General features: G+C 45.7%; 1 protein-coding gene across 2 annotated transcripts in view; it reads right to left on the bottom strand.

Moving 5' to 3' along the window:
* Positions 1 to 18,205: 18,205 nt before the first annotated feature.
* The window catches only part of Dpysl2 (dihydropyrimidinase-like 2), a 106,275-nt gene continuing 97,108 nt past the window's right edge, over positions 18,206 to 27,372 (bottom strand). The window contains 3 exon segments of one of the 2 annotated variants that reach the window (NM_001105717.2): positions 18,206 to 20,727; positions 22,251 to 22,416; positions 23,191 to 23,370. In NM_001105717.2, coding sequence (NP_001099187.1) covers positions 20,636 to 20,727; positions 22,251 to 22,416; positions 23,191 to 23,370 — 438 coding nt within the window. In that variant the 3' untranslated portion in view covers positions 18,206 to 20,635. 2 annotated transcript variants of the gene reach the window in all.

Here is a 27,372-nt window from a genome sequence, read left to right on the forward strand (position 1 = left end):
AACATGGGAAAAGAAAAAGGTTTACTTGGCTTACAGGTTGCATACATTACATCATCCAGGAAAGCCAAGGCAGGAACATTAGCAGGGATTACAGAGGAACACTGCTTACTGGCTTGCTAAGTTTGCTTCTCTTTTTTTCATTAATTAATTTATTTATTCACTTTACATCCAATCACTGTCTCACATCCTCCCTGCCCCACCCCCATAGTCCCTTTCTCCACCCCGCATCCCCTTCTTCTCTGAAAGGGGGAAGGCTCTCCCTAGCACCCCACCCTGGCCCATCAAGTCTCTGCAGAACTAGGCACATCTTCTCCCACTGAGCCCAGACAAGTGTCTCAGTTAAGGGAGCAAGATCTACAGGCAGGCAACAAATTCAGGGACAGCTCCCTCTCCACTCCAGTTGTTAGAGACCCTCAGTTTGCTTCTCTTATTCAATCCAGGACCACATTCCTAGGGGTGGCATTGCCCACAGTCAGCTGAGCCCTCCTACATATATCATTAATTAAGGAAATGCATTCCAAGACTTACTTATAGGCCAATCTGAGAGAGCCAATTCCTCATCCCAGGTGACTACATTTGTGTCAAATTCACACAACCAAGCAACACATTCAGTCAGAGTTTATCTTCCCTCTTCCCAGGTGACTACATTTGTGTCAAATTCACACAACCAAGCAACACATTCAGTCAGAGTTTATCTCTTTCGTGAATAAAAAGCTAGACAGTTCTTCCAATAGGATTTGTTGAAATTAAGCATCTCTTCTTTAAAAAAAAAAAACTAACATTTTTATGTTTACTAAAATCTTTACATTTATTTATTTGGGGGTGGGCATTCATGCCAAAGCAAGTATGTGCTGTTTCTCTCCTTCCACCATATGGACTGTGGGGATCAAACTCGGGTTGGCAGGCTTGGCAACAAGTGATGTTATACACTGGAACATCTCACTAATCCAAATTATATTGTCTTAAAATGAAAAGAAAATCTCTGTGAATCCAGGGCATAATTAATCATACAAATGAGATTACTGTATTGCATGAGATTACCAAATGTGGTCACACGTTGTAACACCACCGTGTCCCCTGCCCATCTGTCATACAGGACAATGTTTCCATAAGGTGGCCCACCAGAAAGCACTTTATAGAAACCGACTTTAGGGAATATTGCAGTGATAGGCTCCTAACAAGGGGAGAGGCGGGGAAATTGCTGCTGGCTTCTTCATGGCGTTGTCCTAATAGTCTAGACTAAATAGTTCTCACCTAACACAGTGGACAGTGGGTCTTAGGAGGTTTCAATTGCTGACGGCTTGACCTGCCATCACTCATACAACATTCCACCCATCAACACAGACATCTCCTCTCCAGAACGCTGGGGACACAATATAATGGGCCATCCTTAGGGCCATAAAACATAAAACATGGAGCTTAAGTCATAGTAAGCATGTTCTCTAGCCATACAGAAATCACACTGGAAAGATCTGTGGACCTCCCCCTCACTGGGAGCTAAGAAGCAAACTTACTAAAGCCTTGGGGTCAAGTGAACAGGAGTTTCATTTGTAAACATAAGTTTTATTTATAAAAATTTTAGGTTTTTTTTGGAAGACGGTACTTCCTAAAAGGCCTTCCCACAAACTGAACTCCAGAAAGAAGAAATCACACCAAGTCTGCATGTGCTCTTTCAAACAATGGGAAGGAAAATCTGATAACCTGATATGCTATGAACTCAACACTACATTGACAACAACGCCCAAGACATTACCACTGAATTCTATGATCTTCCTAAGTAGATGCAAAAATTCTAAAAAGTTTAGTGGCTTGAACCAAATAATGTAAGAGAAGGATGCTACACCATGACCAAAATTGGTTTATCCAGTAATGCACAGTTGGTTTGACATTTGAAAATCAAATCTTTAGAGTCACCATATTACAAATTTTTAAAAATTCATCTCAATAGATAAAGAAAATATATTGGATAAAATCCAAAGTCTATTACCAATTTTAAAAAAATTCTTAGAAGGCAGTAGGTGGAGGGAAACCCTCATCTTTATAAACCATGGTGTACTCTACAAAAGATTCATTGAATCTGGACTGTAAAATACACTCTACAAAAGATACAGTGACTCCCCACTGTAAGGTGCACTCTACAAAAGACACAGTTAGGGGCTAGAGAGATGACTCAGCAGTTAAGAGCATGGACTGCTCTTCTAAAGGTTCTGAGTTCAAATTCCCAGCAACCACATGGTGGCTGTCCTATGCCCTCTTCTGGTGTGTCTGAAGACAGGTATAGTGTACTCATATAAATAAATTAAATTAAAAGAAGAAAAGATACAGTGAATCCACACTGTAAATATAGTCTACAAAAAGTTATAATGAATCTACACTCTATTAAGCATAGTCTACAAAAGATACTGGGAATCCACACAGCCCGAATGCTTTGTGTATAAGCTTTCCATCCACTTCTGACCCATACTGTTCTAGGAAATGCGGTCAGTGTGATAAGGCTGAAACAGCACCATTGCCAAAAAGAAGTAAAAACATCTTCATTTGCAGACAACCTACATGATAGTCTACATGTTTCCAGGAGGGCTTGGAGAAAGGTAATGGAAGACTAGCACGGCTATAAGATCGGTATTCAGAGATAACATACAGAGCCAGAGAGATGGCTCAGCAGATAAGGATGCTGCCCTCAGGACTGATGACCTGAATTCCACTCCTGGAACCTACATGGTGGAAGGAGAGAGCCAGCTTTTAGGGTTGTCCTTTGACCTTCACACGTGTATGTATATGCATGCAAGCGCGTGCACGTACACCACCACCACCACCACTAAATAAGGGTGCTGAGGAGCTAGCTCAGTGGTTAAGAACATTTGCTTTTGCAGATCACTGTGAGTTCAAGCCCAGTCTGGTCTACAGAGAGAATTCCAGGTCAGCCAGGGCAACACAGAGAAATCCTGTCTCATAAAAAGCAAACAAACCAAAAAGAATATTTGCTTCTCCTACAGGGGACCTGGGTCAGTTCGCAGCCTCAAAATGGCAGCTCACAACCACCTTAACTTCAGTTCAGGGGAACCGACTCCCTCTTCTGGCCGCCACAGACATTACATGCGTGTGCTGCACATAAAAAATCCAGGCCAAAAAAAATTCATACACATAAAATAACTCTTTTTTTTTCTTTTTTTCATGTTTTCTTTTTTTCATGTTTTCTTTTTTTTTAATTTTATTTTATTTTATTTTTTTTATTATTAACTCGAGTATTTCTTATATACATTTCGAGTGTTATTCCCTTTCCCAGTTTCCGGGCAAACATCCCCCTCCCCCCTCCCCTTTCTTATCGGTGTTCCCCTCCCCACCCTCCCCCCATTGTCCCCCTCCCCCCAACAGTCTAGTTCACTGGGGGTTCAGTCTTAGCAGGACCCAGGGCTTCCCCTTCCACTGGTGCTCTTACTAGGATATTCATTGCTACCTATGGGGTCAGAGTCCAGGGTCAGTCCATGTATAGTCTTTAGGTAGTGGCTTAGTCCCTGGAAGCTCTGGTTGCTTGGCATTGTTGTACATATGGGGTCTCGAGCCCCTTCAAGCTCTTCCAGTTCTTTCTCTGATTCCTTCAACGGGGGTCCTATTCTCAGTTCAGTGGTTTGCTGCTGGTATTCGCCTCTGTATTTGCTGTATTCTGGCTGTGTCTCTCAGGAGCGATCTACATCCGGCTCCTGTCGGTCTGCACTTCTTTGCTTCATCCATCTTGTCTAATTGGATGGCTGTATATGCATGGGCCACATGTGAGGCAGACTCTGAATGGGTGTTCCTTCAGTCTCTGTTTTAATCTTTGCCTCTCTCTTCCCTGCCAAGGGTATTCTTGTTCCCCTTTTAAAGAAGGAGTGAACCATTCACATTTTGATCATCTGTCTTGAGTTTCATTTGTTCTAGGCATTTAGGGTAATTCAAGCATTTGGGCTAATAGCCACTTATCAGTGAGTGCATACCATGTATGTCTTTCTGTGTTTGGGTTAGCTCACTCAGGATGATATTTTCCAGTTCCAGCCATTTGCCTACGAATTTCATAAAGTCGTTGTTTTTGATAGCTGAGTAATATTCCATTGTGTAGATGTACCACATTTTCTGTATCCATTCCTCTGTTGAAGGGCATCTGGGTTCTTTCCAGCTTCTGGCTATTATAAATAAGGCTGCAATGAACATAGTGGAGCACGTGTCTTTTTTATATGTTGGGGAATCTTTTGGGTATATGCCCAAGAGAGGTATAGCTGGATCCTCAGGCAGTTCAATGTCCAATTTTCTGAGGATCCTCCAGACTGATTTCCAGAATGGTTGTACCAGTTTGCAATCCCACCAACAATGTCTTCCTGGTTGCTGCCGCCGCAGAGAGCCCTTGGGCAGCACCCCGCGAGCAAACTTGAGCCTCGGGACCACAGGTAAGACCAACTTGTCTGCTGCAAGAGAGCTGCCTGGTGAACTCAAGACACAGGCCCACAGGAACAGCTGAAGACCTGTAGAGAGGAAAAACTACACGCCCGAAAGCAGAACACTCTGTCCCCATAACTGACTGAAAGAGAGGAAAACAGGTCTACAGCACTCCTGACACACAGGCTTATAGGACAGTCTAGCCACTGTCAGAAATAGCAGAACAAAGTAACACTAGAGATAATCTGATGGCGAGAGGCAAGCGCAGGAACCCAAGCAACAGAAACCAAGACTACATGCCATCATCGGAGCCCAATTCTCCCACCAAAACAAACATGGAATATCCAAACACACCAGAAAAGCAAGATCTAGTTTCAAAATCATATTTGATCATGATGCTGGAGGGCTTCAAGAAAGACATGAACACACTTAGGGAAACACAGGAAAACATTAATAAACAAGTAGAAGACTACAGAGAGGAATCGCAAAAATCCCTGAAAGAATTCCAGGAAAACACAATCAAACAGTTGAAGGAATTAAAAATGGAAATAGAAGCAATCAAGAAAGAACACATGGAAACAACCCTGGATATAGAAAACCAAAAGAAGAGACAAGGAGCTGTAGATACAAGCCTCACCAACAGAATTCAAGAGATGGAAGAGAGAATCTCAGGAGCAGAAGATTCCATAGAAATCATTGACTCAACTGTCAAAGATAATGTAAAGCGGAAAAAGCTACTGGTCCAAAACATACAGGAAATCCAGGACTCAATGAGAAGATCAAACCTAAGGATAATAGGTATAGAAGAGAGTGAAGACTCCCAGCTCAAAGGACCAGTAAATATCTTCAACAAAATCATAGAAGAAAACTTCCCTAACCTAAAAAAAGAGATACCCATAGGCATACAAGATGCCTACAGAACTCCAAATAGATTGGACCAGAAAAGAAACACCTCCCGTCACATAATAGTCAAAACACCAAATGCACAAAATAAAGAAAGAATATTAAAAGCAGTAAGGGAAAAAGGTCAAGTAACATATACAGGCAGACCTATCAGAATCACACCAGACTTCTCGCCAGAAACTATGAAGGCCAGAAGATCCTGGACTGATGTCATACAGACCCTAAGAGAACACAAATGCCAGCCCAGGTTACTGTATCCTGCAAAACTCTCAATTAACATAGATGGAGAAACCAAGATATTCCATGACAAAACCAAATTTACACAATATCTTTCTAAAATAACTCTTAAAAACATAAAATGTAAACAAAATTAAAAATTAAATAGCACTATGTTCTAAACATTAAGTCATAAGACTATGTATACAATGTACCTTAGAATAACATTAAATTAATAAATAATAAATTAGATAAATCTGAAAGGACATTTACTGTCAGTGCATTAAAATGTACATGATCCACTCTGTTAAGACACAAAACCCTACCCACCCTCATTTCAAAAACATATTGTTCAAAGAAATGAAGTACAGTAATTTTATTTTTAAAAACATATGGAAACCACTTCCTCAGCTAGGTGACCGAGATAAACAAGTGAAGAACGTTAGGAGACTAAAGAGATGGTTCATTGGTAAACCGTGTGCCACGCAAGTGTGAGAACCCAGTTCAGACCAACAGAACAGGAAAGATACTGGGAGGGAAGATAAGAAAGGGGGAGGGAGGGAAGGAGAAAGACTAAGGAGGGAGGAAGGGAAGGGAAGAGAAGGAAAAAGAATAGGGGAAGAGATACCAGGAAGACTGAGAAAGGAGGGGGGGAAGATTGGGGAGGGAGAGGAGGAGACTAAGGGGAAATGGGGGGATAGAGAAACAGATGGAAGGAGGGAGAAAGGGAAGGAGGGAGGGAAGAGAGAGTATCTGACCACAGAACATCACCAGTTCTTAACTTTTTTTTGGTATTTAACATTTTTTTCCATATATTTTTGGTCATGTTTTTCCCCAACTCTTTCCCAATCCTCCCCATTGGCCCACACTTAAGTTCTTAGTAACAGTGCCTGCACCCTGTTAGAGAACAAGCTTATTGCCTGGAGACCATCTGAGACTCTGGGCCAAACGACTAGTACTCGGCGACTTCTTAGCTGAACAACCTACTTCTGGGTCATACCACCTCCCTGAACGCCCGGGGTCGTTTTTTGTTGTTTGTTTGTTTGTTTGTTTGTTTGGGGTGGGGTGTTTGTTTTTTGATCCCACACCTAGGCACTGCTGGCTCCAGAGCCTCAGAAAGCTCAGGCGTGCCTCTAGCATGCTGGCTGTCTGCTTCTCAGGCTCGTGCAATGCTGCCATCTAAGGGGCAACTGCACACACTGCACAACCGAGGGATTTGTTCTGAATTCCCTAATCAACAACTCTGACTTCTGTCCACCAGGTCTCCATGAAAATGGAGCTAAGGACACCAGGCAAAGGGCTTGTTGTTCTTTTTTTTTTTTTTTAAAGATTTTATTTATTTCATGTATGTGAGCACACTGTAGCTGTCTTCAGACACACCAGAAGAGGGCATCAGATCCCACTGGATCCCAGATGGTTGTAAGCCACCATGTGGTTGCTGGGAATTGAACTCAGGACCTCTGGAAGAGCAGTCAGTGCTCTTAACCGCTGAGCCATCTCTCCAGCCCCGGGCTTGTTGTTCTTAGGATGACCCTGAGAGCTAGGATGCTCATTCTGGAAATGTGGGACGTGCCAATATTTCTGTTTTTCAATACAACCCTATGTTTTATAAGGCGACCCCTGGACACTTAGCACCTGTTAGTGGAAGAAACTGTTAAGTGTTATGGGCAAGGAAAACAACATGTTTCTATCCTCAAGGATCTGATAGTCACATATAAAATAAAATGAGATCATGTTACTGCTAACACCCGCTAGACCAGGGTAGCAAAAGTTAATGGTGCTCCAGGAAACTTCCTATGCCTGGCATGGATCCTGGTAGATTTTATAAGCCAACTCATCTGGACCTTATATGGCCACGGCCCTTCAGAGGGAAAAGCCGAGAGCTTCCATGGACAGCTGACGCACTCAGCTCAGAGCTCCACTGTCAATGAGCAGAGATGCAGACCTGGTTTTAGTACAAAGCACTGACTCCTAACCAGGTTCCAAATGCAGGATGCAAGTCGCTGTCTGACTCTTTTTACTTTGGGGCTACCTGCCGAGCCCTGCACACGGATAAGTCAATCACCTAAGGAGTGTCTGTCTAGCCCCATTTCATCCCCCTTCAAGTCTGAAAATGCAGAGATCAGTTATCATCCTAAACCTTCAGTCACCTTGAACTTCTCAAGACAGACTGCCCTGTACAGCTTCCCAGAGGACAGCCGACCAGTATATCGAGGCTGCACCCTGAAATAAGCATCTCCTAAGAGATAGACTGGTCCCCCTAAGTGATGACAAACATTGGGACTCCTTTCAACCATTTTGCAGGACCTGAACTGGAACCGTGGCCAGTCAGACGATGCCATGACAGCGACTGTTCAACCATGTACACCTCTTGCCCCCTGCCCTGATTCTTCTAAGCTTAAAACCATCTTTCAGAACCTTGACGAGAGACTTGGAGCAACACTGAACTCCTAAATGTGTTCCTCTTCCACAGTGACCACAGGAATAGATCTCCCACCGGGTTTCTATCATTGCATACCTCTCTAATTGGCATATTATAGCCAGTGACACACTCTAACCTCTTAGGGTTGCTGGGGACCAGCATTTGCCTGAAAACACATCCTTTACAAATACATATCCCTGCATGGCCACAGAGCCCACGCTCATCCATGTTTAGGGTTTCCATTGCTGTGATGAGACACCATGACCAAGGCAACTCTTAGAAAAGACAACATTTAACTGGAACTGGCTTACAGGTGCAGAGGTTCAGTCCATTATCAAGGCAGGAGCATGGCAGCATCCAGGCAGGCATGGTGCAGGAGGGGCTAAAGTTCTATATCTTGATCTGAAGGCTGCTAGGGGAAGACTAGCAACTAGGAGGAGGGTCTCAGAGCCCACCCCCACAGTAACACACTTCCTCTAACAAGGTCGCACCTACTCCAACAAGGCCACACCTAATAGTGCCACTCAAACCACCACACACACTGTCTTCTTCATCGTCTCAAGGCTAGCAAAAAAAGTCCAAGATAGGACCCATGCATTTCAAACTTTGTCTTTTACTGGAACTATAAGACTTAAGTTGGAGAGAGGGCTTAGCAGTTAATAACCTTCAATGCCCCTACGAAGAACCTGGATTCCGATGCCAGCACCCACACTGAGTAGCTTATAGCCCTGTAATTCTAATTCTGATATCATCTTCTGACCTCTCTGAACACCAGCACACATGGAGTATTCATACACATATGCAGGCACTCACATATACACATAAAATAAAAACAATTTTTTTAAAAAATACATGTATAGTTTAGTGTTCTTGTAGGACTCCTAACAGTGGAAGCAGAGTGCCTCTGACTATTGCCTGGTCTTGGGACCCTTTTCTTCCTATTGGCTTATCTTCCCCATCCCTAATAAAAGGGTTTGTATCTGGTCTTATTGTAACTTGTTACCCCATGTTTGGTTGATATCCCTAGGAGGCCTACCTCCCCCCCCCCTTTTTAAAAGAAACAGAGGAGGAGTGGACCTGGGGAGAAGGGAGGTCAGGGGAGGCTGAGAGGAGGAGGGAGAGGAAAGTTTGGTCAGGATGTAGTATATTATCCACTAAGACAAACAGGAACAGAGGAGGGCATTTCAAGCAGACACTATGTGGTAGACATCCATAGAGATGTGTAACTGGTTCCAAGGTCCCAGAGCCTACTACAAGCAATAACTCATCTCACCGAGTCAGCAAACGATAACACCTTTGGCCTCACCCTTCATCTTCCTCTCTGGTGTGCTTCCTTCAGTGGAGACTTTTCTTGTTTTTCTCAAGCCCCTAACCCAAGCCTCCCCCTTCTCTAACTTTAGGGCATTGCATTCATCCTGCCAAGCTCTAAACACTTGAGCTAGTGAATGACATTGAACAAAACCTTTGCCCATCATTTAAGATGGATCTCTCCATTCCTCAGAGCAAAACACCTACAACATAGGGAAAAAATGCACATATCATCTCCTGGGTGGGCTGCTTCACAAGCATAAACCAAAGCAGTAAAATGCCAGAAGATACTTTTTACCTGGGCAGAAGGTAGTGTGTTGGTTTCTTTGTCTGTAATAAAATAACATGGCAAAAGGAACACAGAAAAGGTGGATGCATGTAGACTAACAGCACTGAGAAAAGGTGGATGCGTTTAGACCAACAGCATTGAGAAAAGGTGGATATATGTAGACTAACAGCACTGAGAAAAGGTGGATGCATGTAGACTAACAGCATGGAGAAAAGGTGGATACATGTAGACTAACAGCACTGAGAAAAGGTGGATACATGTAGACTAACAGCACTGAGAAAAGGTGGATACATGTAGACTAACAGCACTGAGGAAAGGTGGATACATGTAGACTAACAGCACTGAGAAAAGGTGGATACTTGTAGACTAATAGCACTGAGAAAAGGTGGATACATGTAGACTAACAGCACTGAGAAAAGGTGGATACATGTAGACTAACAGCACTGAGAAAAGGTGGATACATGTAGACTAACAGCACTGAGAAAAGGTGGATACTTGTAGACTAATGGATACATGTAGACTAACAGCATTGAGAAAAGGTGGATACATGTAGACTAACAGCATTGAGAAAAGGTGGATACATGTAGACTAACAGCACTGAGAAAAGGTGGATGCATGTAGACTAACAGCACTGATAAAAGGTGGATACATGTAGACTAACAGCACTGAGAAAAGGTGGATACATGTAGACTAACAGCACTGAGAAAAGGTGGATGCATGTAGACTAACAGCACTGAGAAAAGGTGGATGCATGTAGACTAACAGCAATTGAAAAAGAGTGGATTGGTGCTGCCTACTTTTAGCCTAGGTCTTCCCTGGTCAATTAACGTGATAAAGATAAATCTCTGTAGGCATGGCCAGAGGTCATAATCTACTGGATAGTTCTAGATCCTGTGTAGTTGATAACAACACTGAATATCGGAGATGGAGTGGAACTAAGCAAGTGAAGGGCACCCTTACCTTGCGAGACATTGAGAAGCTAAGCTGGAGCAGAGGTAGCTGCTTGTCAAAGGTGCCAGAAGGTTCGATGGAGGCCACTGGGGTAGAATTGCCACTAACGGTTTCTCTAGACCGTTAGTGGATTTGGGGTGCTATACTGTTGGCCTGCCCGGCAAGATGTGCCCACTAGTGCAGGGGTAGTGCCAAGCATGGCTGGTTTGAGAGTAACCAGCTACTTTACAATTGTATTTGTGGTCCATTCCACAGAAACTCATACATGTGTGGTACTAGAAACCTGGACTTTAGTGGGGAAACTGCTGCTGTTTATTGCTAAATGGACATGATGTACCTGTCCAAATTACCTTCTAAATATGTATTTCAAGCCCATAAATTAGTTCTGCTGTCTGCTTTGGCTGCGGGAGATGGCTCCCGTAGAGACCCATAACTGGTCAAAGTGCTAAAAGTAAGCAGATCTGTTGAACGCTCAGCAAGAAATGGAACATCAAGCTCCCCTGCTCCATGGCTCAGCAAAACTGTGGAAGAAAGGCAGAAAGAGTCTAAGAGCTGGGAGTCGCGGTGGAGTGGTGAGGTTTTGTCCTCGCGGCATACCACAGCTTTTACACTCTTGAACAAGCAGCAGCTGTGACTTTCTGCACAAACCCATACAGTATTGAGTCAGTCAGCACCCAGTGTGGAAGGGAAGGGGTTCATAAAGCCCCACGCTTCCCTGAGGCTCTGCTGGCAGTTGGTGACTTCCTTGGAGGAGAGACACTGTCTTTTGTTTTATTTATCTATTCACTAATTTGGGGTGGGGGGATGGCTGCACGACTCGAGTGTGCAGGGCAGAGGTGAATTCTGGGGTCAGTTCTCTCTCCGTCTTTCTGTGGCTTCAGGTGATGAAACTCAGATGCCAGGTTTGTACAGGTGCCTGTAACTACTGAGCCATCTTGCCAACCAGAGATGTTTTCTCCAGTGGTGTAGCCAGCCCAGGCTGCTGAAGCAACCCTAAGGGCACTCACTGGATTCTGGGAGGGAGAGACTACAGTAGTCGTGCAGTGAGAAAAACGGGCTATGATGAATCTCAGGGTTATATGAAACCATTGTGAAATGTTGATGTCAAACCTATGTCCACTTTTTACTGAGCTCCTGGAGACTATCACCTTCCTTATATTCGTCATCTAATAACAAGAGCTGCCTCAAAAATGTTCTGAACTCAATTGAGGTAAACGTCATTTTACTCAAGATAAACATCTTGCAGAAGGAATCAGCGACATGTAGGCTTGGGGACTAGAGACAGCAAACTGAGTGAGTCCCCTCTTGTCCAGTTGGTTTTGTGTCTTTTTCTTATTCCTTTCACAGAACTTAATTTCTGTTTTGACTGGTTTTCCCAGACAAGCTGGCTACTGTGGTTCTGTGGAGGAATGTTTAAGTGAAACCTTGTAACCAATTGCCACAGTAAGGTTTGGTGGTAGAGGTGGTGGTTGGTTGGTTGGTTTGGTTTGGTTTTGACTTGTTTTTTGTTGTTTGCTTTTTAAGGTCTGGACAGCATTCTGGTTAGTATTAGAGGTACTGTTTGGGTTAAAGTCAAAAGGTGGTGGCGGGGGATATCTCCTTATTTTAGCAATTATTCCCATTGCTGGACAATAACATTCAGTAAGTGACATACAATGGAAGGTTATATTGTTCCCAGGTGGAGGTTACAGTCCATCATGGTGGCAGAGGCATGGCAACAGGAGTGGGAGAGTATGTTCCCAGCCAGGAAGCAGAGAACCATTAGGAAGCGGAGCCTCCCTGGAAGAGGGGCTGCATTGTGGGCAGGTCAAGGTGATGACGGTACTTAGGACAAAAGCAAAGGGGAGAAGAGAGTAACCGTGGGATGAAGAGCTGCTGGCAAGGTGAGAGCTGCTGATACAGCAGAACTAACGGGCAGGGCAGATGTTTACTCAGTGGGTGAAGGGCAGCTGGGAGTGTTGACCACTTGATTCTCGGCCTGAAATAACTAAAGGCCCTGTGGGTTCTGGGTTATGAAACACTGAACACTGAGACAGATGGGTGAAATGGAGAATAATTGCATTTGTGGTGATCATAAACTGTGAAGTGAAGTTTAAGGAAATGTCAGATACACAACTTTGGCCTTGTCTTCAAGGATTTTGTTTTGTTTTTGGTTTTGGGTTTTGTTTTGTTTTCAGATCATGGCTTCTTGAGAATATGTAGCACATAAGAACTGAATGTGCAGCAGCTTGCCTAGGCACACAGGGTGAAGTGCAGTGACATAAAAGGCCCACATGACAGATCCTCCAGCTTTGGTTCTAAATACCAAAATCTGGAGAAGGCGGCCACCAAGAAATGTCGAATAGCAGAGAACACATCATAAGAAAATAAGGCAAGGCCACCACAACAATCCAGCACAGAGGGAAGTCAGTCAAGAGACAGATGGAAACAGCCCTTGGATTTAGTAGCAGGGAGATCATTCTATGTAACCATGATGCCATCCATGGCTTGAATGGCGTGGTGACTGCCCCCAGCAGTCATTGTATAAAGGTGGTGGTACTGGGAGGGGCCTTCTTTAGTAACTGTTCTGTAATAGAACACCTGAAAAAATTCAACTTACGGGAGAAAACAGGTTTATTGGGGCTTATGGTTTGAGGGTACAGTTTGTGGTGACAGGGAGGGAGGGCATGACGAGAGAGCAGGAAGCAGCTGGTCATATGGTGCTTGCTCCAGGAAGCAGAGAGCAATGAACCCTGGCGCCAGTCGCCTTCCACCTTTCCCTCCAGTCTGAGCTCCCAGTTCACAGGACCATTTCACTCACAGTTGAGCTTGGGGACTCCCACTTCAGATAGATCTCCAGGAAAATAGATGCCTGCACAGAGAGCCCCCGGGGTCTGTCTTCTAGATGATTCCAAATCCTGTCAAGTTGACAACGAGGATTAACCATCACATGACCTGTTAGAAGGTCCATAGCTCACTGAAGGTAAGACCTAGTACACACACACACACACACACACACACACACACACACGCACATGTACACACATGTACACACACATGTACACACACACACACACACACACACACACACACACACACACACACACCTCTTCCAGCTTGGTACTAGATGTGAGCTTAAACACTCTTGCTAGTAGGGAGTGTGATTACTGGCCAGCCTTACCAGAAATGAAACACTATCATTCAAATGGACCTTTTCCCCTTTTCCCTTTTGTGAGAAGTGTAAAGGGAAACAAAGATTTTAAGTGTGTCCAGAGCATGATCAATTGTGTGTGTGTGTGTGTGTGTGTGTGTGTGTGTGTGTGTGTGTGTGTGTGTGTGTATTAGAACCTAGGACAAAGAAGATAAACCCAAAATTCGCAGTCCCTTGTAACATGATCAGTAATATTCTGTTTATATTAATTAATACAGGAAATCATTATGGTAGCAGTTATTCTTTAACCAACTATTTTCCAAAAGACACAGAGACCTTTCAGATTTATAACAAGCCTTAAAGCCTTACAGATGGACAGATATTAACCCTCTAAGCTATCTTGTCTGCTTCCCTGACAGAATGCCCATAGATACTGGCATCTCTCCTATTTGTGCTGCCCCTGCTTCGTAAGACCAGCCTTCATAGCCAGATGCTCACGGTCCACATTACCCCGTGGTGATTTCCTTCTTCCTCCCTCTTCTCTCCCCTGTGGTCCCTACATGAGACCGCAAGCCTGGGGAACCTTTGTCCCCTCTGCCCAGCTACTTTTATTAACCAATTGGGGATAGTTGCTTTATACTTGAGAATCTGCCCATCTTTGGGCCACCAGATCTTGGGATACAGAATTTAGCATTTGATCACATAGCAATGAACTAAGTCCCAATTGGCCATAGGCAAGGTCATGGCTGGTGGACTCCATAGCTGTCTTCTCTGCCCTCCATCTCTTCCTATTGAACGTGCCGAGATGGCTGAAGGTCTTGTGTGGAATGATGGGTTCGTTCGGACAAAGCTAGGTTCTGTGTCGGTAACAGCAATGAGGCTTAACAGTCAAAGCTCATCACATGAGTCTGTCATGCATTATTTACTCACAAGACTTTATAAACCCTGGCGCTTGCTCTTCCTCAGCCCTTACAGTGTTCCTCTCATGAGCCCTCAAACTGAGTGTAGCCTTGAGCTAAAGCTGGGCTTCCTCCAGCTTCAGGAAAACCCTGGAGCTCTGGGCCCTCATCATCTTTTACCTCCTGTAGGCACTGGCTCTCTCCCAGTGCTCAGGGCTTTCCTTGTCTGTCACTCAGGGGGTTCCAACCCCCTCCTGGTTCTCAGAGCTCCATTTGTCTGACACCCTCTGACCCCAGCCCTTTCCCAGTGCTCATAGCTCCCCTCATCTGTCACCCCATGGCACCAGCCTTATCCTGGTACCAAGGCTTAATCCACTAACAATGCATTTAGTATCTAGGTCACTTTGCCCTTTTCAAAAGATTGTTTTTGCGAAGAATTCTCACAGACATTATTTTACTTACAGCCCAAGGTTCTGGTAAGAATTAATTACGTGTAACTTGTGTATATACATACATCGGTCCTTTCCTACCATCCCAACACACTTTTTCCCAAAGCGTCTTTATGAAACTGGACATCTTCAAAACACTACTTTACTGACAATTCTCATCATCTCCTAGACCGCCCTTTCCCTGGACTTTTGTGTGTAGCACACACTGTCTGGTCTCTTAACTAGCATCTACATATGTGTGAATGTGTACGGTATGGTCATCCTACACACTCTATGCTGGCCCATGTTTTCCTCACACTGGATGACACGCAGGATGCTCTCCACCCTCTCACCCCAACCCTTCCAAGCAGGAACATTCTCAGAAGAGATCCTGGTTAATGGCGATTGGAGATACACCTGTTGCTCGCTCTGTGCATTATGATGCAGCCTTTCCCTCCTTGAGTGCTTCTCGGAAGGGTAGCCAGAGGGGTGTGTTTTCCGTATTATTATGGATCTGTTCCATTGACCACTTTATCACTTTATATTGCGTTCTCTCTTCTCTCTCTCTCTCTCTCTCTCTCTCTCTCTCTCTCTCTCTCTCTCTCTCTCTCTCAATGAGTCACTTCTGAGGCTTTACATCTAGAAAATCCAGTCTGCATTTTCCAATTTTCTTTTCTGTACAGGTTCTGGATTCGATGGAATGCCATGTGCCTGTAATTTCAGCATCTAGGAAACTGAGGAAGAAGAATCATGGGTTCAAGGCTAGGCTGAGATACCTAGGGAAACAGTGCTTCCAAAAGGCAAATGTATTTGAAGAGTGGAGAGATGGCTCAGTGGTTAAGTGGTTAAGAGAACTTGTTGTTCTTACAGAGGACCCAGGTATGGCTCCCAGCACCTCCTGCATGGTGACTCACAATCAACTGTAACTTTAGTTCCAAGGGATCTGATACCTTCTTCTGGCCTTCTTGGGCATTTTTGCAATATTAAATTATAAATATATTATACATTATAATATTAATAATTATTATACAATATAATATATTGTATAAATATATTATTAGTAATAACCATCTTATATTACATGAATATATATACACACACACACACACACACACACACACACACACACACACACGCACACACTGACTTGACTCTGAGCTGTACCTCCTCATCTATTTGCCAGCACAATGGCACCTTCTTCATGATTTTTTACAAAGATTAGGTCAGTTAATGGGCACAAAGCTCTTACACAGCACAGTGACAGCACTCTCTGGTGTGTCATAGAGAATGTTAGCTGTCAGCCTTGTGACTTTAACCAACAGATTGTCTGGAAACAATGGATACCATCTCCAACAGTCTCTGCAATCTACCAAAGACCTTGTATGACTACCAATCATTTCTTGATGCTTAGTTTTTAGGAGAGGCATTGGGGACACTGTTGCTGGGCTTTCCTGGTGTCCCTTTGCACCTCTCTGCTGCATCCATACTTCTCTCCTGACTTGTGCTTCCCCAAAGGGCAAGGAAAGCAAAGGAGTGAGCCAGGAAATCATTGCCAGATCCCATACGAAGAGCTATGTTTCCTAAACAACTCCTGCTCAGTAGCGTCATAGAGGGGATCTCATCACAGCCGAAGGGAGAAGAGGCAGCCTTGCTCTTCTAACAGAATGCATGCTACAGAACCTTGCCTGAGGATGGAGCCTTCTGCTCAGGGCAGTGTGAGACTTAAGCATGTCTTCCAAGCAAGGCATGCCCCAGACATTCCTAACTTTGCCCTTCTGGCTTCCTTGGGCTTTCATGCATGTGTCTAGGCTAAAATATACCAATAGTAACATAGCTGGCTGGACTTAACCATCCCACCAGCTACCTGGTCCACCTTCAGACTCAGCCTCCTCCAGCTCACCTTGTGCCATTCAAGAGGCGTTAATAGGAGATAGTGGATCAGACACTACCAGTCAGAGCATGGACTTCAAACTAGGGTACCTGGATCACTTTAAGTCCCTGCTCAAGTAGATCCAACTCCCAGTGCCTGCATGGGCCTCTCTGGAGTCTATCCTGCAAAAACCGACCTCCAAAAGGTTGAGGGGACTGTAGACTTGTAAGCTACAGGGTGCACCGGCCCTTCTTGGTATGGATGGAGTCTAGGGGATGATGGGATGGACCCGAGATCTTTGTTGTTCTCCCACAGGTTCCTCATGGCTGAGGAAGAGTTCGTGCTCCCCTTTCCCACATACATTTGACTTTCTTGATCACAAAGCCAGTCCTACACTCTGCATTATGGTTCCCAGAGGAGCCCAGGCCTTTCCTTCTGAATCCAGTCTCTTTTATTTCACCCTTACCCAGGGTCAATGTTGTAACTGGCCATAGTAGATCATGCTGAGGGGTGTAAAGGATCCAAGCAGGTATCTCTTGGCCTAAGCCACTGGGGCTTCTTGCACTTTCTTGCTCTAATGATGACATCATCTTTTTCTTTTCACTGTTTTTTTTTTTTCTAAAGGGATGATCTTATTATGTCACCCAGTTTTGCCTCAGCCTCCTGAGTGTTTGGCATTTGCCCCAGTGAACCACCAGGCTAGGCCTATGTAATTCTGCATGTTGCCTCATATAAAGTTTAGACAATAATAAATAGTGTGATAATGATCAGATGTTGTGAAGTTGGGGTTAAACCAGTCCTAACATATGATAGACACAGGGTGCCCAAACCACACACCTTCTTCATTCAAACCAATACCACCCAAAGGAAGGATCTGCAAACTGATACCCAGAAACCCAGCATGACTCTCACCCCCACCAGCATCCTTCGCCCTGAGCTGAGGGTACCGGTTTTGACAGAACCTCCACGGAAGTGTCAGGACACTCTCGACAATCTCTTTTCTCCCCTGCACCCACATAGTCAGACGATTTCCCAGGGTAAACATGTGAGAAGCAAGCCCATCATCTCCACTGAAACCCAACCTTGCCCCATGTGGTCCCACTCGAACCCCAGGCTCAAATTTGGCTTGGCCCTCCTGGTGGCCTTGCTGGGATGGGGTTTTAAGACACTGATCCTCAGTCTCCATTACCCTTATATCCCCCAGGTCTGGCATCTCCTGGACTAAGACATCATCCCGTAGCCAGGATACCCATAGGAACCTGTGGCATGGGGGTGAGCACTCCTGGGCTGGTCCACAGTCCAAGGCTAACCCAAGCTAGGGCTTCCCCAGGCATCACTTCAGAGGGGAAGCTGACACACTGTAGGAATATAGACACACCTCTGAAACAACCACACTCTGCTTTATTGGGTGTTCCGTGGTCATATAACACAGACTTCTTAAGGAATAATAAACACGAGACTTGTATTTTACCATAATTATCTTGCCATTAAGACAGTGGTTACAAAATATAAAACAAAAATTTGAAAAAGAAAAAAGAAAGAAGTACCTTTCTGGCTACACACATGATCAGCTTTAGCACTGAAAGGTCCCCCCTCGTGGGTCACAATCACAGGTTCAAGGGTTAAAACCGTCTAGCAGTAAATTCTACAATGATGTAGAGCATCAAGTCACTGCAGTCACTCAGTTCTGAGACGCTGTTGCCTTAGGTTAGCATTTACACATGACATTCATTTCACAGACACAGAAAGCAAACCAACAGGTAAACATGCTTACACGGACTGCGGAAATCTTCCGGTTTAAAACTGTTGTGTTTGTCTTGTTTCTTTTTTTTTAAGAAAATGCTCGAAAACAACCAAGAGGCCCGCGGCCCCGTACAAGAAACATCGGGAGTGAATACTGAAGAGCTGCAAGTTTCTCAAAATCCAAAGGAATGAACCAAAAAAAATAAAAAATAAAATAAAATAAAAAAAATGTGTTTTCCAATGTTCAAATTTCCTCTCTAAGCGCAGGTAAGAAAAAAAAGAGCAAATATATTAAGTCAACCAATTTTTAAAAGTGCAATTTACCTTTATAACAATGAAAATTAACAACAAACCCAAAATACCGACCCTTAACCCCAAAGACAAAATGTGTGGACACTCAAAGTATCGCTAATTTTTGATGCTCTGTTTTACACAAGCAGATTGGATTCATAAAAGCCTACAGACCTAACACTGCTTACAGGGACCTGTAAACACATCTGGAAAGGAGTATGACAGACATCAGCAAATACAGAAAGAAGCCAGCTAGTGAAAGCCTGTCACTATAACAGGAAGAGGAAGGGTGATAGATATGAGGTGACATGGTCTCTAAGAGGCGACATGATCTCTAAAGCGGGTCATGCGGTTCCATTTGTATAGTTTTCTTCCCACAACATATTATTTCCTAAAATAGGGTTGCCCCTCTTGTAAAAAGACTTGAAGTCTAATTATCCCAAAGATTTCTACCTTTGCAAAGCCTTCCCCCATCATGTTAGACCTTTTGAAAAAAAAACTGTAAAGAAAAAGAATGTTCCTCCGACCACCACACTCACACAATGAGAAATCCCAACATTCTAGAATCCCCAAAAACGCTTCCTGGCGAAGGCTGGGCAGGGCTCCTCCACAGAGAGACTGGTCCCAGTTTGGTTGTCTCATGTGAGCTTGGGAACTGGGTTTACAGATTTAACTGGAGACTGTTACTCCTACAGTCTAATTCTTCCCCCCATCTCTTTCCACCACAAGTGACTCTATTCTGGGCCCACATGTGACAATATTGGTGACATAATCAGGACCATCCCTGTGTCTGGCAAGCCTCAAGCTCAGCCACCTCCTAGTGACGGGAATCAGCTAGCACCAATCTTAAACAGACACCAGGCTAGCACAAAACTATGGAGTGGGGGTCAAAACTAGGGTCCACTCAGGCTGTGTCTGAGGCCAAATTCAGATGCCTGGCTTTGAGAACAAACAAAAAGCCAGGGAAAAAAGCACATTGTCTCGAAGAAACACAAACCAGGAGACCAACATCTAAATCTCTCCAAGAGTGCAGAAGAAAAAGCCAGAACAGACCGGAGACACAGAAAAATGGTAGAGAACCTTCAAAAGGTCTAATCTGTTGCAAAATCTAGGCCAAAGAAGAAAACCAGTCTCTTCTCAACAGCTGACCCGGAAGAGTAAGGGATGGGTGATACAGACACATGGAACCTTTCCAGAGGGGCGGCGGTAGCCTGCCAGCCTCGGAATCAGCTTAATGGTTAAGTAATTGCATCATTAGGATGTCCAGTTCAAGACCCAAGGATTAATATTGAATCAGACTTTCAATTTAGTATTAAAAAAAAAAACACTCCCACCCCCCCATCCCTCCCCAGTCCCACAAAGAAAACCATTTTTAAAAATTTTTCAAAAGAAAAGAAGGCAGCTCAGGGTAATTCACTAAATCTTCCCCGTGACAGGAAGGTGCTGACTGCACAGCCAAGGATGTGATAAGGGCACCCTTGCTGGGATCTGCATGGTGGCGCATGTCTGCATGTTGGATGCAGCTCAGTGTGGGGTGGGTGGCTGGGCTTGGGTGTGGTGTTCATGACTGTGTAGGGACTTGGGTGAGCGAATTCAGAAACTCCAGGGGAGACCGAGTGCAGGGGGCCCAAGAGGAAGCCCCAGGAACTGGCTGCCCACAGCAACTATCACAGGCTCTCTCAAAAAAAGGAAAAAAAAATTGGAAGGAAGGAAGTCTCAGAATGTCCTCAGGTGTCCCATCCCCCATCCCCACGTGGCCTGCAGGCCTAGGAGCTTTAGCCCAGGCTGGTGATGTTGGCGCGGCCACCAGGGGGTGCCACAATGCGCTGGGTGGTGCGGCGGGGAATGTTGTCGTCAATCTGAGCACCTAGAGAAGAGGGAAGAGACAAAAAAAAAAAAGAGTGTGAGGGTCTTCAGAAATAAAATCAGACTCTTGCGGTAAGCCCAGGAACACTCCTGGGGGAAAAGCTGAGCCAAGCACACATATCCCCACCCCTTTCTCCAAACCTCACTAACTACGGTAAGTTCAAACTACAGGAAGTAGGAGGACCTGCCTGCAGCCTACAGGTCATCTCTCCCTGGGCAAGTATAAATTTGATGCAAAGTACTAGTGAATATGGCTTTTCTGACACATGCCTCTCACTCAGGAGGAGTATGGATGGTTCAGGTAAAGAATCCCAGACCTGAAATTCCCAAACCCAGAATGCTCTAAACTCTACAACTATTTTAGGGTTGACAGGATGTGACCAGTGGAAGATTCCACACTTGACCTGATATGACTAACTGTAGTCAAACTTGAGGTACTAAAAATCCTGTATCAAATCCCCTCCAAGACTGTGTCATATGCATATGAAACACAGATGCATGGCATGCTGGCTTTTTAAGATTTTATTTCTATTTTTAATTATGTGTATTTACATGTATGAGTGCGGGGAAGTTATACACATAAGTGCAGTGCCTGCGGAGTCCAGAAGAGGGCGCTAAATCCCCTGGAGCTAGAGTTCCAAGTGGTTGTAAGCTGGCTGACATGGGGGCTGGGAACAAACTTGGGTCCCCAACAAGATCGGAGTTCATTCTTAACTGCTGAGCCATCTATCCCTGCCCACACTTTGTGCTTGGACTTGGGTCTTAGTCACAACATAGGGTTCATTATCTACATATTTTTCCAGTTTTTAAAGAGGCAGACTAGCTTCCAGTCCCAACCATTTCTTTTACATAACGGACTGGCAACCTGTGCTGTCTATGTGAACGATTCGTAGATGATACACATTGTGACCAATCTCACACTTTAGGACAACAGGGCCTGTCTGCCAACCCAAAGCACCATGACACGGTCCTCGTTCATCACCGGCACAAATGGTATTTTCTAAAATCCGGCAGATGGGACAAGAAAAGGAAAGTCTGTAATGAACTATGCTGTTCACAGGTCACAAGGCCTTAGATATCTGTCTAAAGCTAAGGAAGTGGAGAGTGGAAAGGACCTGTTATGGGCCAGGAGAAAGAGGGGCAGAACTTTCCAAGACAGAAATCTACTCTTCTCCACTCACTGAGGTGTGGCTGTCACAACAACTCTACAGGGGGCTCTGCTGTGACACAGAAGGCCTGAGCAAGGTGAGGCTGCTGAAACTCCAGGCTCCACACTCATCCAGCACAGTTCCTCTTTAACAATGGACGTGACAGATCAAGGATTGTCCCTTCAGTCTGAAAGGGGTCACCCACGGGGAGTGTCTCAGCACCACATGGCCCATCAGAAGATGCTGAAACTCCGTTGTCATGTATAGTCTTTCCGTCTCTGCAGTGGTGGAGCCAAAAGCCTCGGAATGGCTCCACAAAGCTTGCTGAACCTACCTAGAACGCCCCCCACCCCCCACCTTACCCCCCCAGCCGTACCAGACAAGCTGAAACCAGACTGGTGCAGGTTCCGAACAGGTGGCGCCTGCTGCTTGGCAGGGGATGTCTTAGCTGATGAGGCCGGAGTGACCGTCTTGGGCGTCACAGACACCTCGCATACGGGTCCATCATACAGGCCACGAGGGACCCCCCTCAGCTCAGCCAGCTGAAACACACAATCGTCCCACAGCCTATGTCATGTTCACAGAGGACATCTTCCCTGCACCTTCTCAGTGTGATAGAATGGTAGCCAAGACGGGCCTGTGATGTGTGGGGATAAGCCCCTCCCCAGTATGGATAGGTACAACAGAGACAGATGTGCAACCAGCCCCCAAAGTTCTAGGCCAAAAGCTCTCCCAAGGTGACTCCCCTACAACAAGTTACTCAACTGGTTTCTTATAACTTTCCCCACTACGTCAACATCACCTTTGAACCCTCCAAGAAGCCCCCGGTCGTACTGTGAAAAGGGTCTTGTGTCATTTTCAGAATGAAGGTGTCTTCCCAATAGCACTCCTCTCTTATTTCCCTTAAAGCTCCACTCCCTCTCCACCTCGCAGTTCCTGACCACCAGCCATGCACTGTTCACCCTGCCCTGAATACACTGTACACCACAGATCGTATCCGTCTTCTAGTGTCTTTATCTCCACCCTTTGGCTTGAGAAACTCTTACTCAGCCTTCAAAACCCAACTGACATCTTCCACATCATTGTCCTCCATGACTCGAGAGCCGTTCTTCCCTCCTCTGGCTCCTTACCCCACACTCTGCAACAAAGCTCTGATCATCCTTGACTCGTCCAGGGGCAGTTAACCTTCCGGATGAAAATGTCAGGTTTTCCTGATCCTCATGTCCCCCATCTCAGTATTCTGACTCATGTGCCTAATGGCCATCTGTGGAGTGGAACTCAACCCGTGATGTTTAAAAGTTAGCAAAAGCACTCACCCTGCTCCTTGCCTTGATGCGTTTGTACACAAAGTCAGGGAAGGGCTTCCGGGGAATGTAGCGTCCTGAGCCTTCCGTGACATGCAACGTGCCGTCCTCCAGGACAATCTTGCCCTGGCTGATGACCACCAGTGGGGAGCCCCGACACTCCATGCCTTCAAAGATGTTGTACTCAAGAGCCTGCGGAGGAGACAAGCCGCTCAGAACAGTCCTGGACTGGACTGATGGAGTTTACTGACAAACCCCAGAGAAGAAGGCTGTCCTTGCTGGCCACCCCAGGAACACTTGATTTCTCTGCCTAGAATGTGGACTATCTCACCCACATCTCCAAATCTGAGGGGGAAAACAGCTGAAGAGAATAATTGTGTGTGCGCGTGTACGTGTGCATGTGCGTGTGTGTGTGTGTGTGTGTGTGTGAGAGAGAGAGAGAGAGAGAGAGAGAGAGAGTATGTGTGAATACTTAATTATTCCAGGTGGGTCTTGTGGGGAAGACCTATAAACCCAGGATTCTGGGATAATAAGATCGCAGGTCAAGGCCCTGCCTTTAGCTATATAATGTGTTCAAGGCCAGTCTGGGTGATTTAGTGGAGTGATTTAGGTCAAAGTAGAATGGAGATGTGTGTCTCAGTGGTAGAACTTAGTGATTGAACCCTTAGAATGCACAGGAGCCTGGATTCATCCACAGTACTATACAAAGAAGGGAAAAGAGAAACAATAATGGGGTGGGGTGGGGGGTCTTCCCATTTGCACCAAGTCTCCCCTGAGCAGACTGAATTCCCAAGGCGTGCCTCTGAACAAGGACCAAACTTAATTGTGAAATGAGGCCATTTTCTCATGGACCTGCCTGGATTTCCAGTCTGTAAGCAGCCTGTGGTTAAACCAAGCCTCCCCAACTGGTGGTACATAAAGACAATAAGCCCGTGACAGGCTTGAGGTTTAGTTTCCTAATCGACCCACCCATGTTTAGGGGCTCATGTCACTGAGAGTGAAAACAGGCAATTTGGCACACCCTCTCAGGAAACAGGCGGTTTGCCTGCCTGTGCATCTGTCAGTCAGAAGCAACAGAAAAACAAGAGACTTTCTGACACAGAATGCTCCATAAGTCAGAGTAGTGTCCCTAACTCTGGCTCAGCTCAGGCTGAATGCCTACGGCTCTTTCCTATGACTGTCTGCAGGCACAAATGGCTACAGCTGGAGAGTAACATGTGGCACAGAGCATGTGCTTCTGGGAAAACTCCTGCCAAGGGAGGGGAAAGAAAAAACCTAGAGCAGTGGTTCTCAACCTGTGGGTCAAGATCCCTTTCAGAAGGGTAACCTGAGACCATCAGAAAACACAGATGTTTACACTAGGACTCATAACAGCAGCAAAATTACAGCTATGAAGGAGCAACCAAAACAACTTGATGGCTGTGGGAGTCACCACAACATGAGGAATTGTAGCTAAGAGTCCCAGCATTAGGAATGTTGAGAACCACTGCCCTTGAGGTTCTGTGAGAGGGCAGAGCCACACCAACACCCGGGTCACAGGTCATCTCCGCTCGGTGCAGCGGCTGGAGAGGACAGAGAAAGGACGCGTGGCTGAGCAGAATGGAGGAAAGTAGCACTGCCGTGACTGTTGCCAGAGCGGCTCAGAGCGGCACAGAGAATCATGGGATTGCTGTAAACAAAAGTGGAGAGGCGCAGCTGCTAGCAAGTGGCTCCTCACAAGGACTGAAAGACTCTGGGCGCCATCACATCTCCCATCTGTGTACGAGCACGGTAGCCAAAGGGAGCCGGGTCCTCCAGGGGGTACTCAAGTACCTGGGGTACCTGGGATGCATCACCTCTGAGGTATCCCACAGCCCATTTTCAGCTCAAGGCTGTCAAACCTGCCCGGTTTGACGGCAGTGGGAATTTAAACCTCAAGGCTATATGAGTGCTAGCCTTCAGTTCAGAGTCTTGGGGGACCTTCCTTAATGTTGAAGCAGAGGCGTGCTGGGATGGTTCACATGATCTCCCCAAGGACAGATCTCCATCGCCCTGATCCCATATGAAGAACATGCCAGCTCTGCACTTTTTTTACCCAGTCCCAAACTAGAGACCGCATCTCAAGGGTTGTCCTTCACAACATCTCTCACGATCTCTCACGATCAGTTTTGTCTTGGAGATGGCGAAAGATGGGTGCTGAATAACAGTGGATTGTGTCACTTAAAGCCTGCCTGAGAACTTATGTTTCCTTGGTGCCACCCTCCCCAGACATATGTGGCAATGACACAAAAAAGAACCTTGGTGAGAGGATCCTGTCTCCTCCGAAATGACCTTGGGAAGGGATAAACATCCTCTAAGATCAAGGTGAAGCCTACCACTTCCCTATCACTTCCTAAACTAATGATCCATCCCAAACACAGCCTTGACCTTGGCCCTGTCATGCCAGGTCTGCCATCTATCAATGGAGTGGCCTTAGATACTTCTCTGACATGCCTAACCTATGAAAGGATACTGTCACAAAAGCACCCAGTCCCCTGTCCACTGCTGGCTGATCCCTTCCCTTTGCATGAGCACTGGCCCCTGGCACCCGAGGTCTTGGATAACACACGAGCTGGGGCTAGTGGTCTAGGAAGGAGCTGACGGTACGGCTTTTGGAGCCATGTTCCCTCTCCCTTAAAATACAGAGGGAACCAATGCCATGACTCTAAGTCAGTGGTTCTCGACCTTCCTAAGGCTGTGACACTTAATACAGTTCCTCATGTTGTGCTGACCCCCAACTGTAAAATTATTTTTGTTGCCACTTCGTAACTGTAATTCTGCTAGTTGTGAATTGTAGTGTAAGTATCTAATATGTAGGATAGCAGACATACAACCCCTGTGAAAGGGTCATCGGACACGCCCCCAAAGGGGTCTTGATCTATGGGTCGAGAACCTCTGCTCTAAGTGATTTAAAGATGTTCAAAGATGGGATCTCAGACTTCCTGTCAGTGGCTGAGGTGGGAGGGCCGCACCACCACTAAGCATGGGCATTTTAACTTCACCCACGTGAGTTTCCAAAACTTACAGTGCAAACCCTAACGGAGGATTAGCAATATGGAAGTTAGATTTTTCACACTGAAGCCGGAACCTAGAATCTCATTTGTACTTCACCAAATGGGCAGTGTCACACAGGCGTGCTTAATGCCAGCCCCTACAGCAGGGGGAGACAATGAGGTGCCTGGCAGAGCCACACGGGATACTGCCCAGAACAGGGTGACATAAAAATGTCATGCAAGTGGCAACCAGTCCCCACAAACCCTCACTCCTCCCTGCTCTCTTGCCCGTCTAGGCAGGGAGGTCCCAAAGCCACATAGCAGCCCAGCCACCTGTGTCTTTGATGAGCCTTGGCATCCCTTTTTATTCCCTCTGGGGAGGGCACTTTCCCCACCCTACCCTACGCATGCATATGCAGTCTGGTATGGAAGAATGTTGAAAAATTAAGGCTTCTAATTCTGGCTCAACCGCAAGATCACTATGTAACGTTAGACTGGTCACTTAAGCTCTCTGCACCTCTCGGTTATTTATCTTCCTGCTTGAGATAATCACAGCAGACCCTTTAGTGAGAAGGTCCGATGAATAGTGGGATTATGAAATGATAGACGTACGCACAGAAAGGTCAGCCCTGAGGACGCCACTGAGGAGCCCAAGATGGATATACAAGTTAAAGCAGGCTTGGCACTAAGGCTGTGCTGAACCAGCAGGGCAAAACCAGCTATAAAGATGGAGTCCAGCAGTCTCCCCATGAAGTACCCACCATGGAGGCACCCACAGGTACCAAAGAAGCTGGCACTGAGCCCAGCATGCCCCACCCGGAACATCAGAATTTGAGATTGTGAGGAGCTGCTGGTGTCTGACAGCCTTGCTTTAGGCTCACTGAGTCCACAAAATCTCAGAACACCCGAATCCCTGGCTCTCAGTTGGAAACACCAGGATGCTAACAGACTAATGAGTACTAACATCTCCCAGCTCTGTGACCAAGAGCTTCCCCAAATTCTATAGTTCCTAAACTGTGACCCACCGCCTGCATTATTTCTTCTATGAAAAGAGAAGCCAATTTCCTTTAGAACAAGAAGCATAGCTGTCAATCACTCCTGAGAGAGGACTGACAGGAAGTGACACTGCCCAATGGCTGCCTCGGGAGCAGACACTTGGCTGCTCTAGCTAGGTCCCTTGCAG

The sequence above is a fragment of the Rattus norvegicus genome, chromosome 15 (assembly GCF_021556685.1).
Source record: "Rattus norvegicus strain SHRSP/BbbUtx chromosome 15, alternate assembly SHRSP_T2T, whole genome shotgun sequence".
Classification (NCBI taxonomy): Eukaryota; Metazoa; Chordata; class Mammalia; order Rodentia; family Muridae; genus Rattus; species Rattus norvegicus.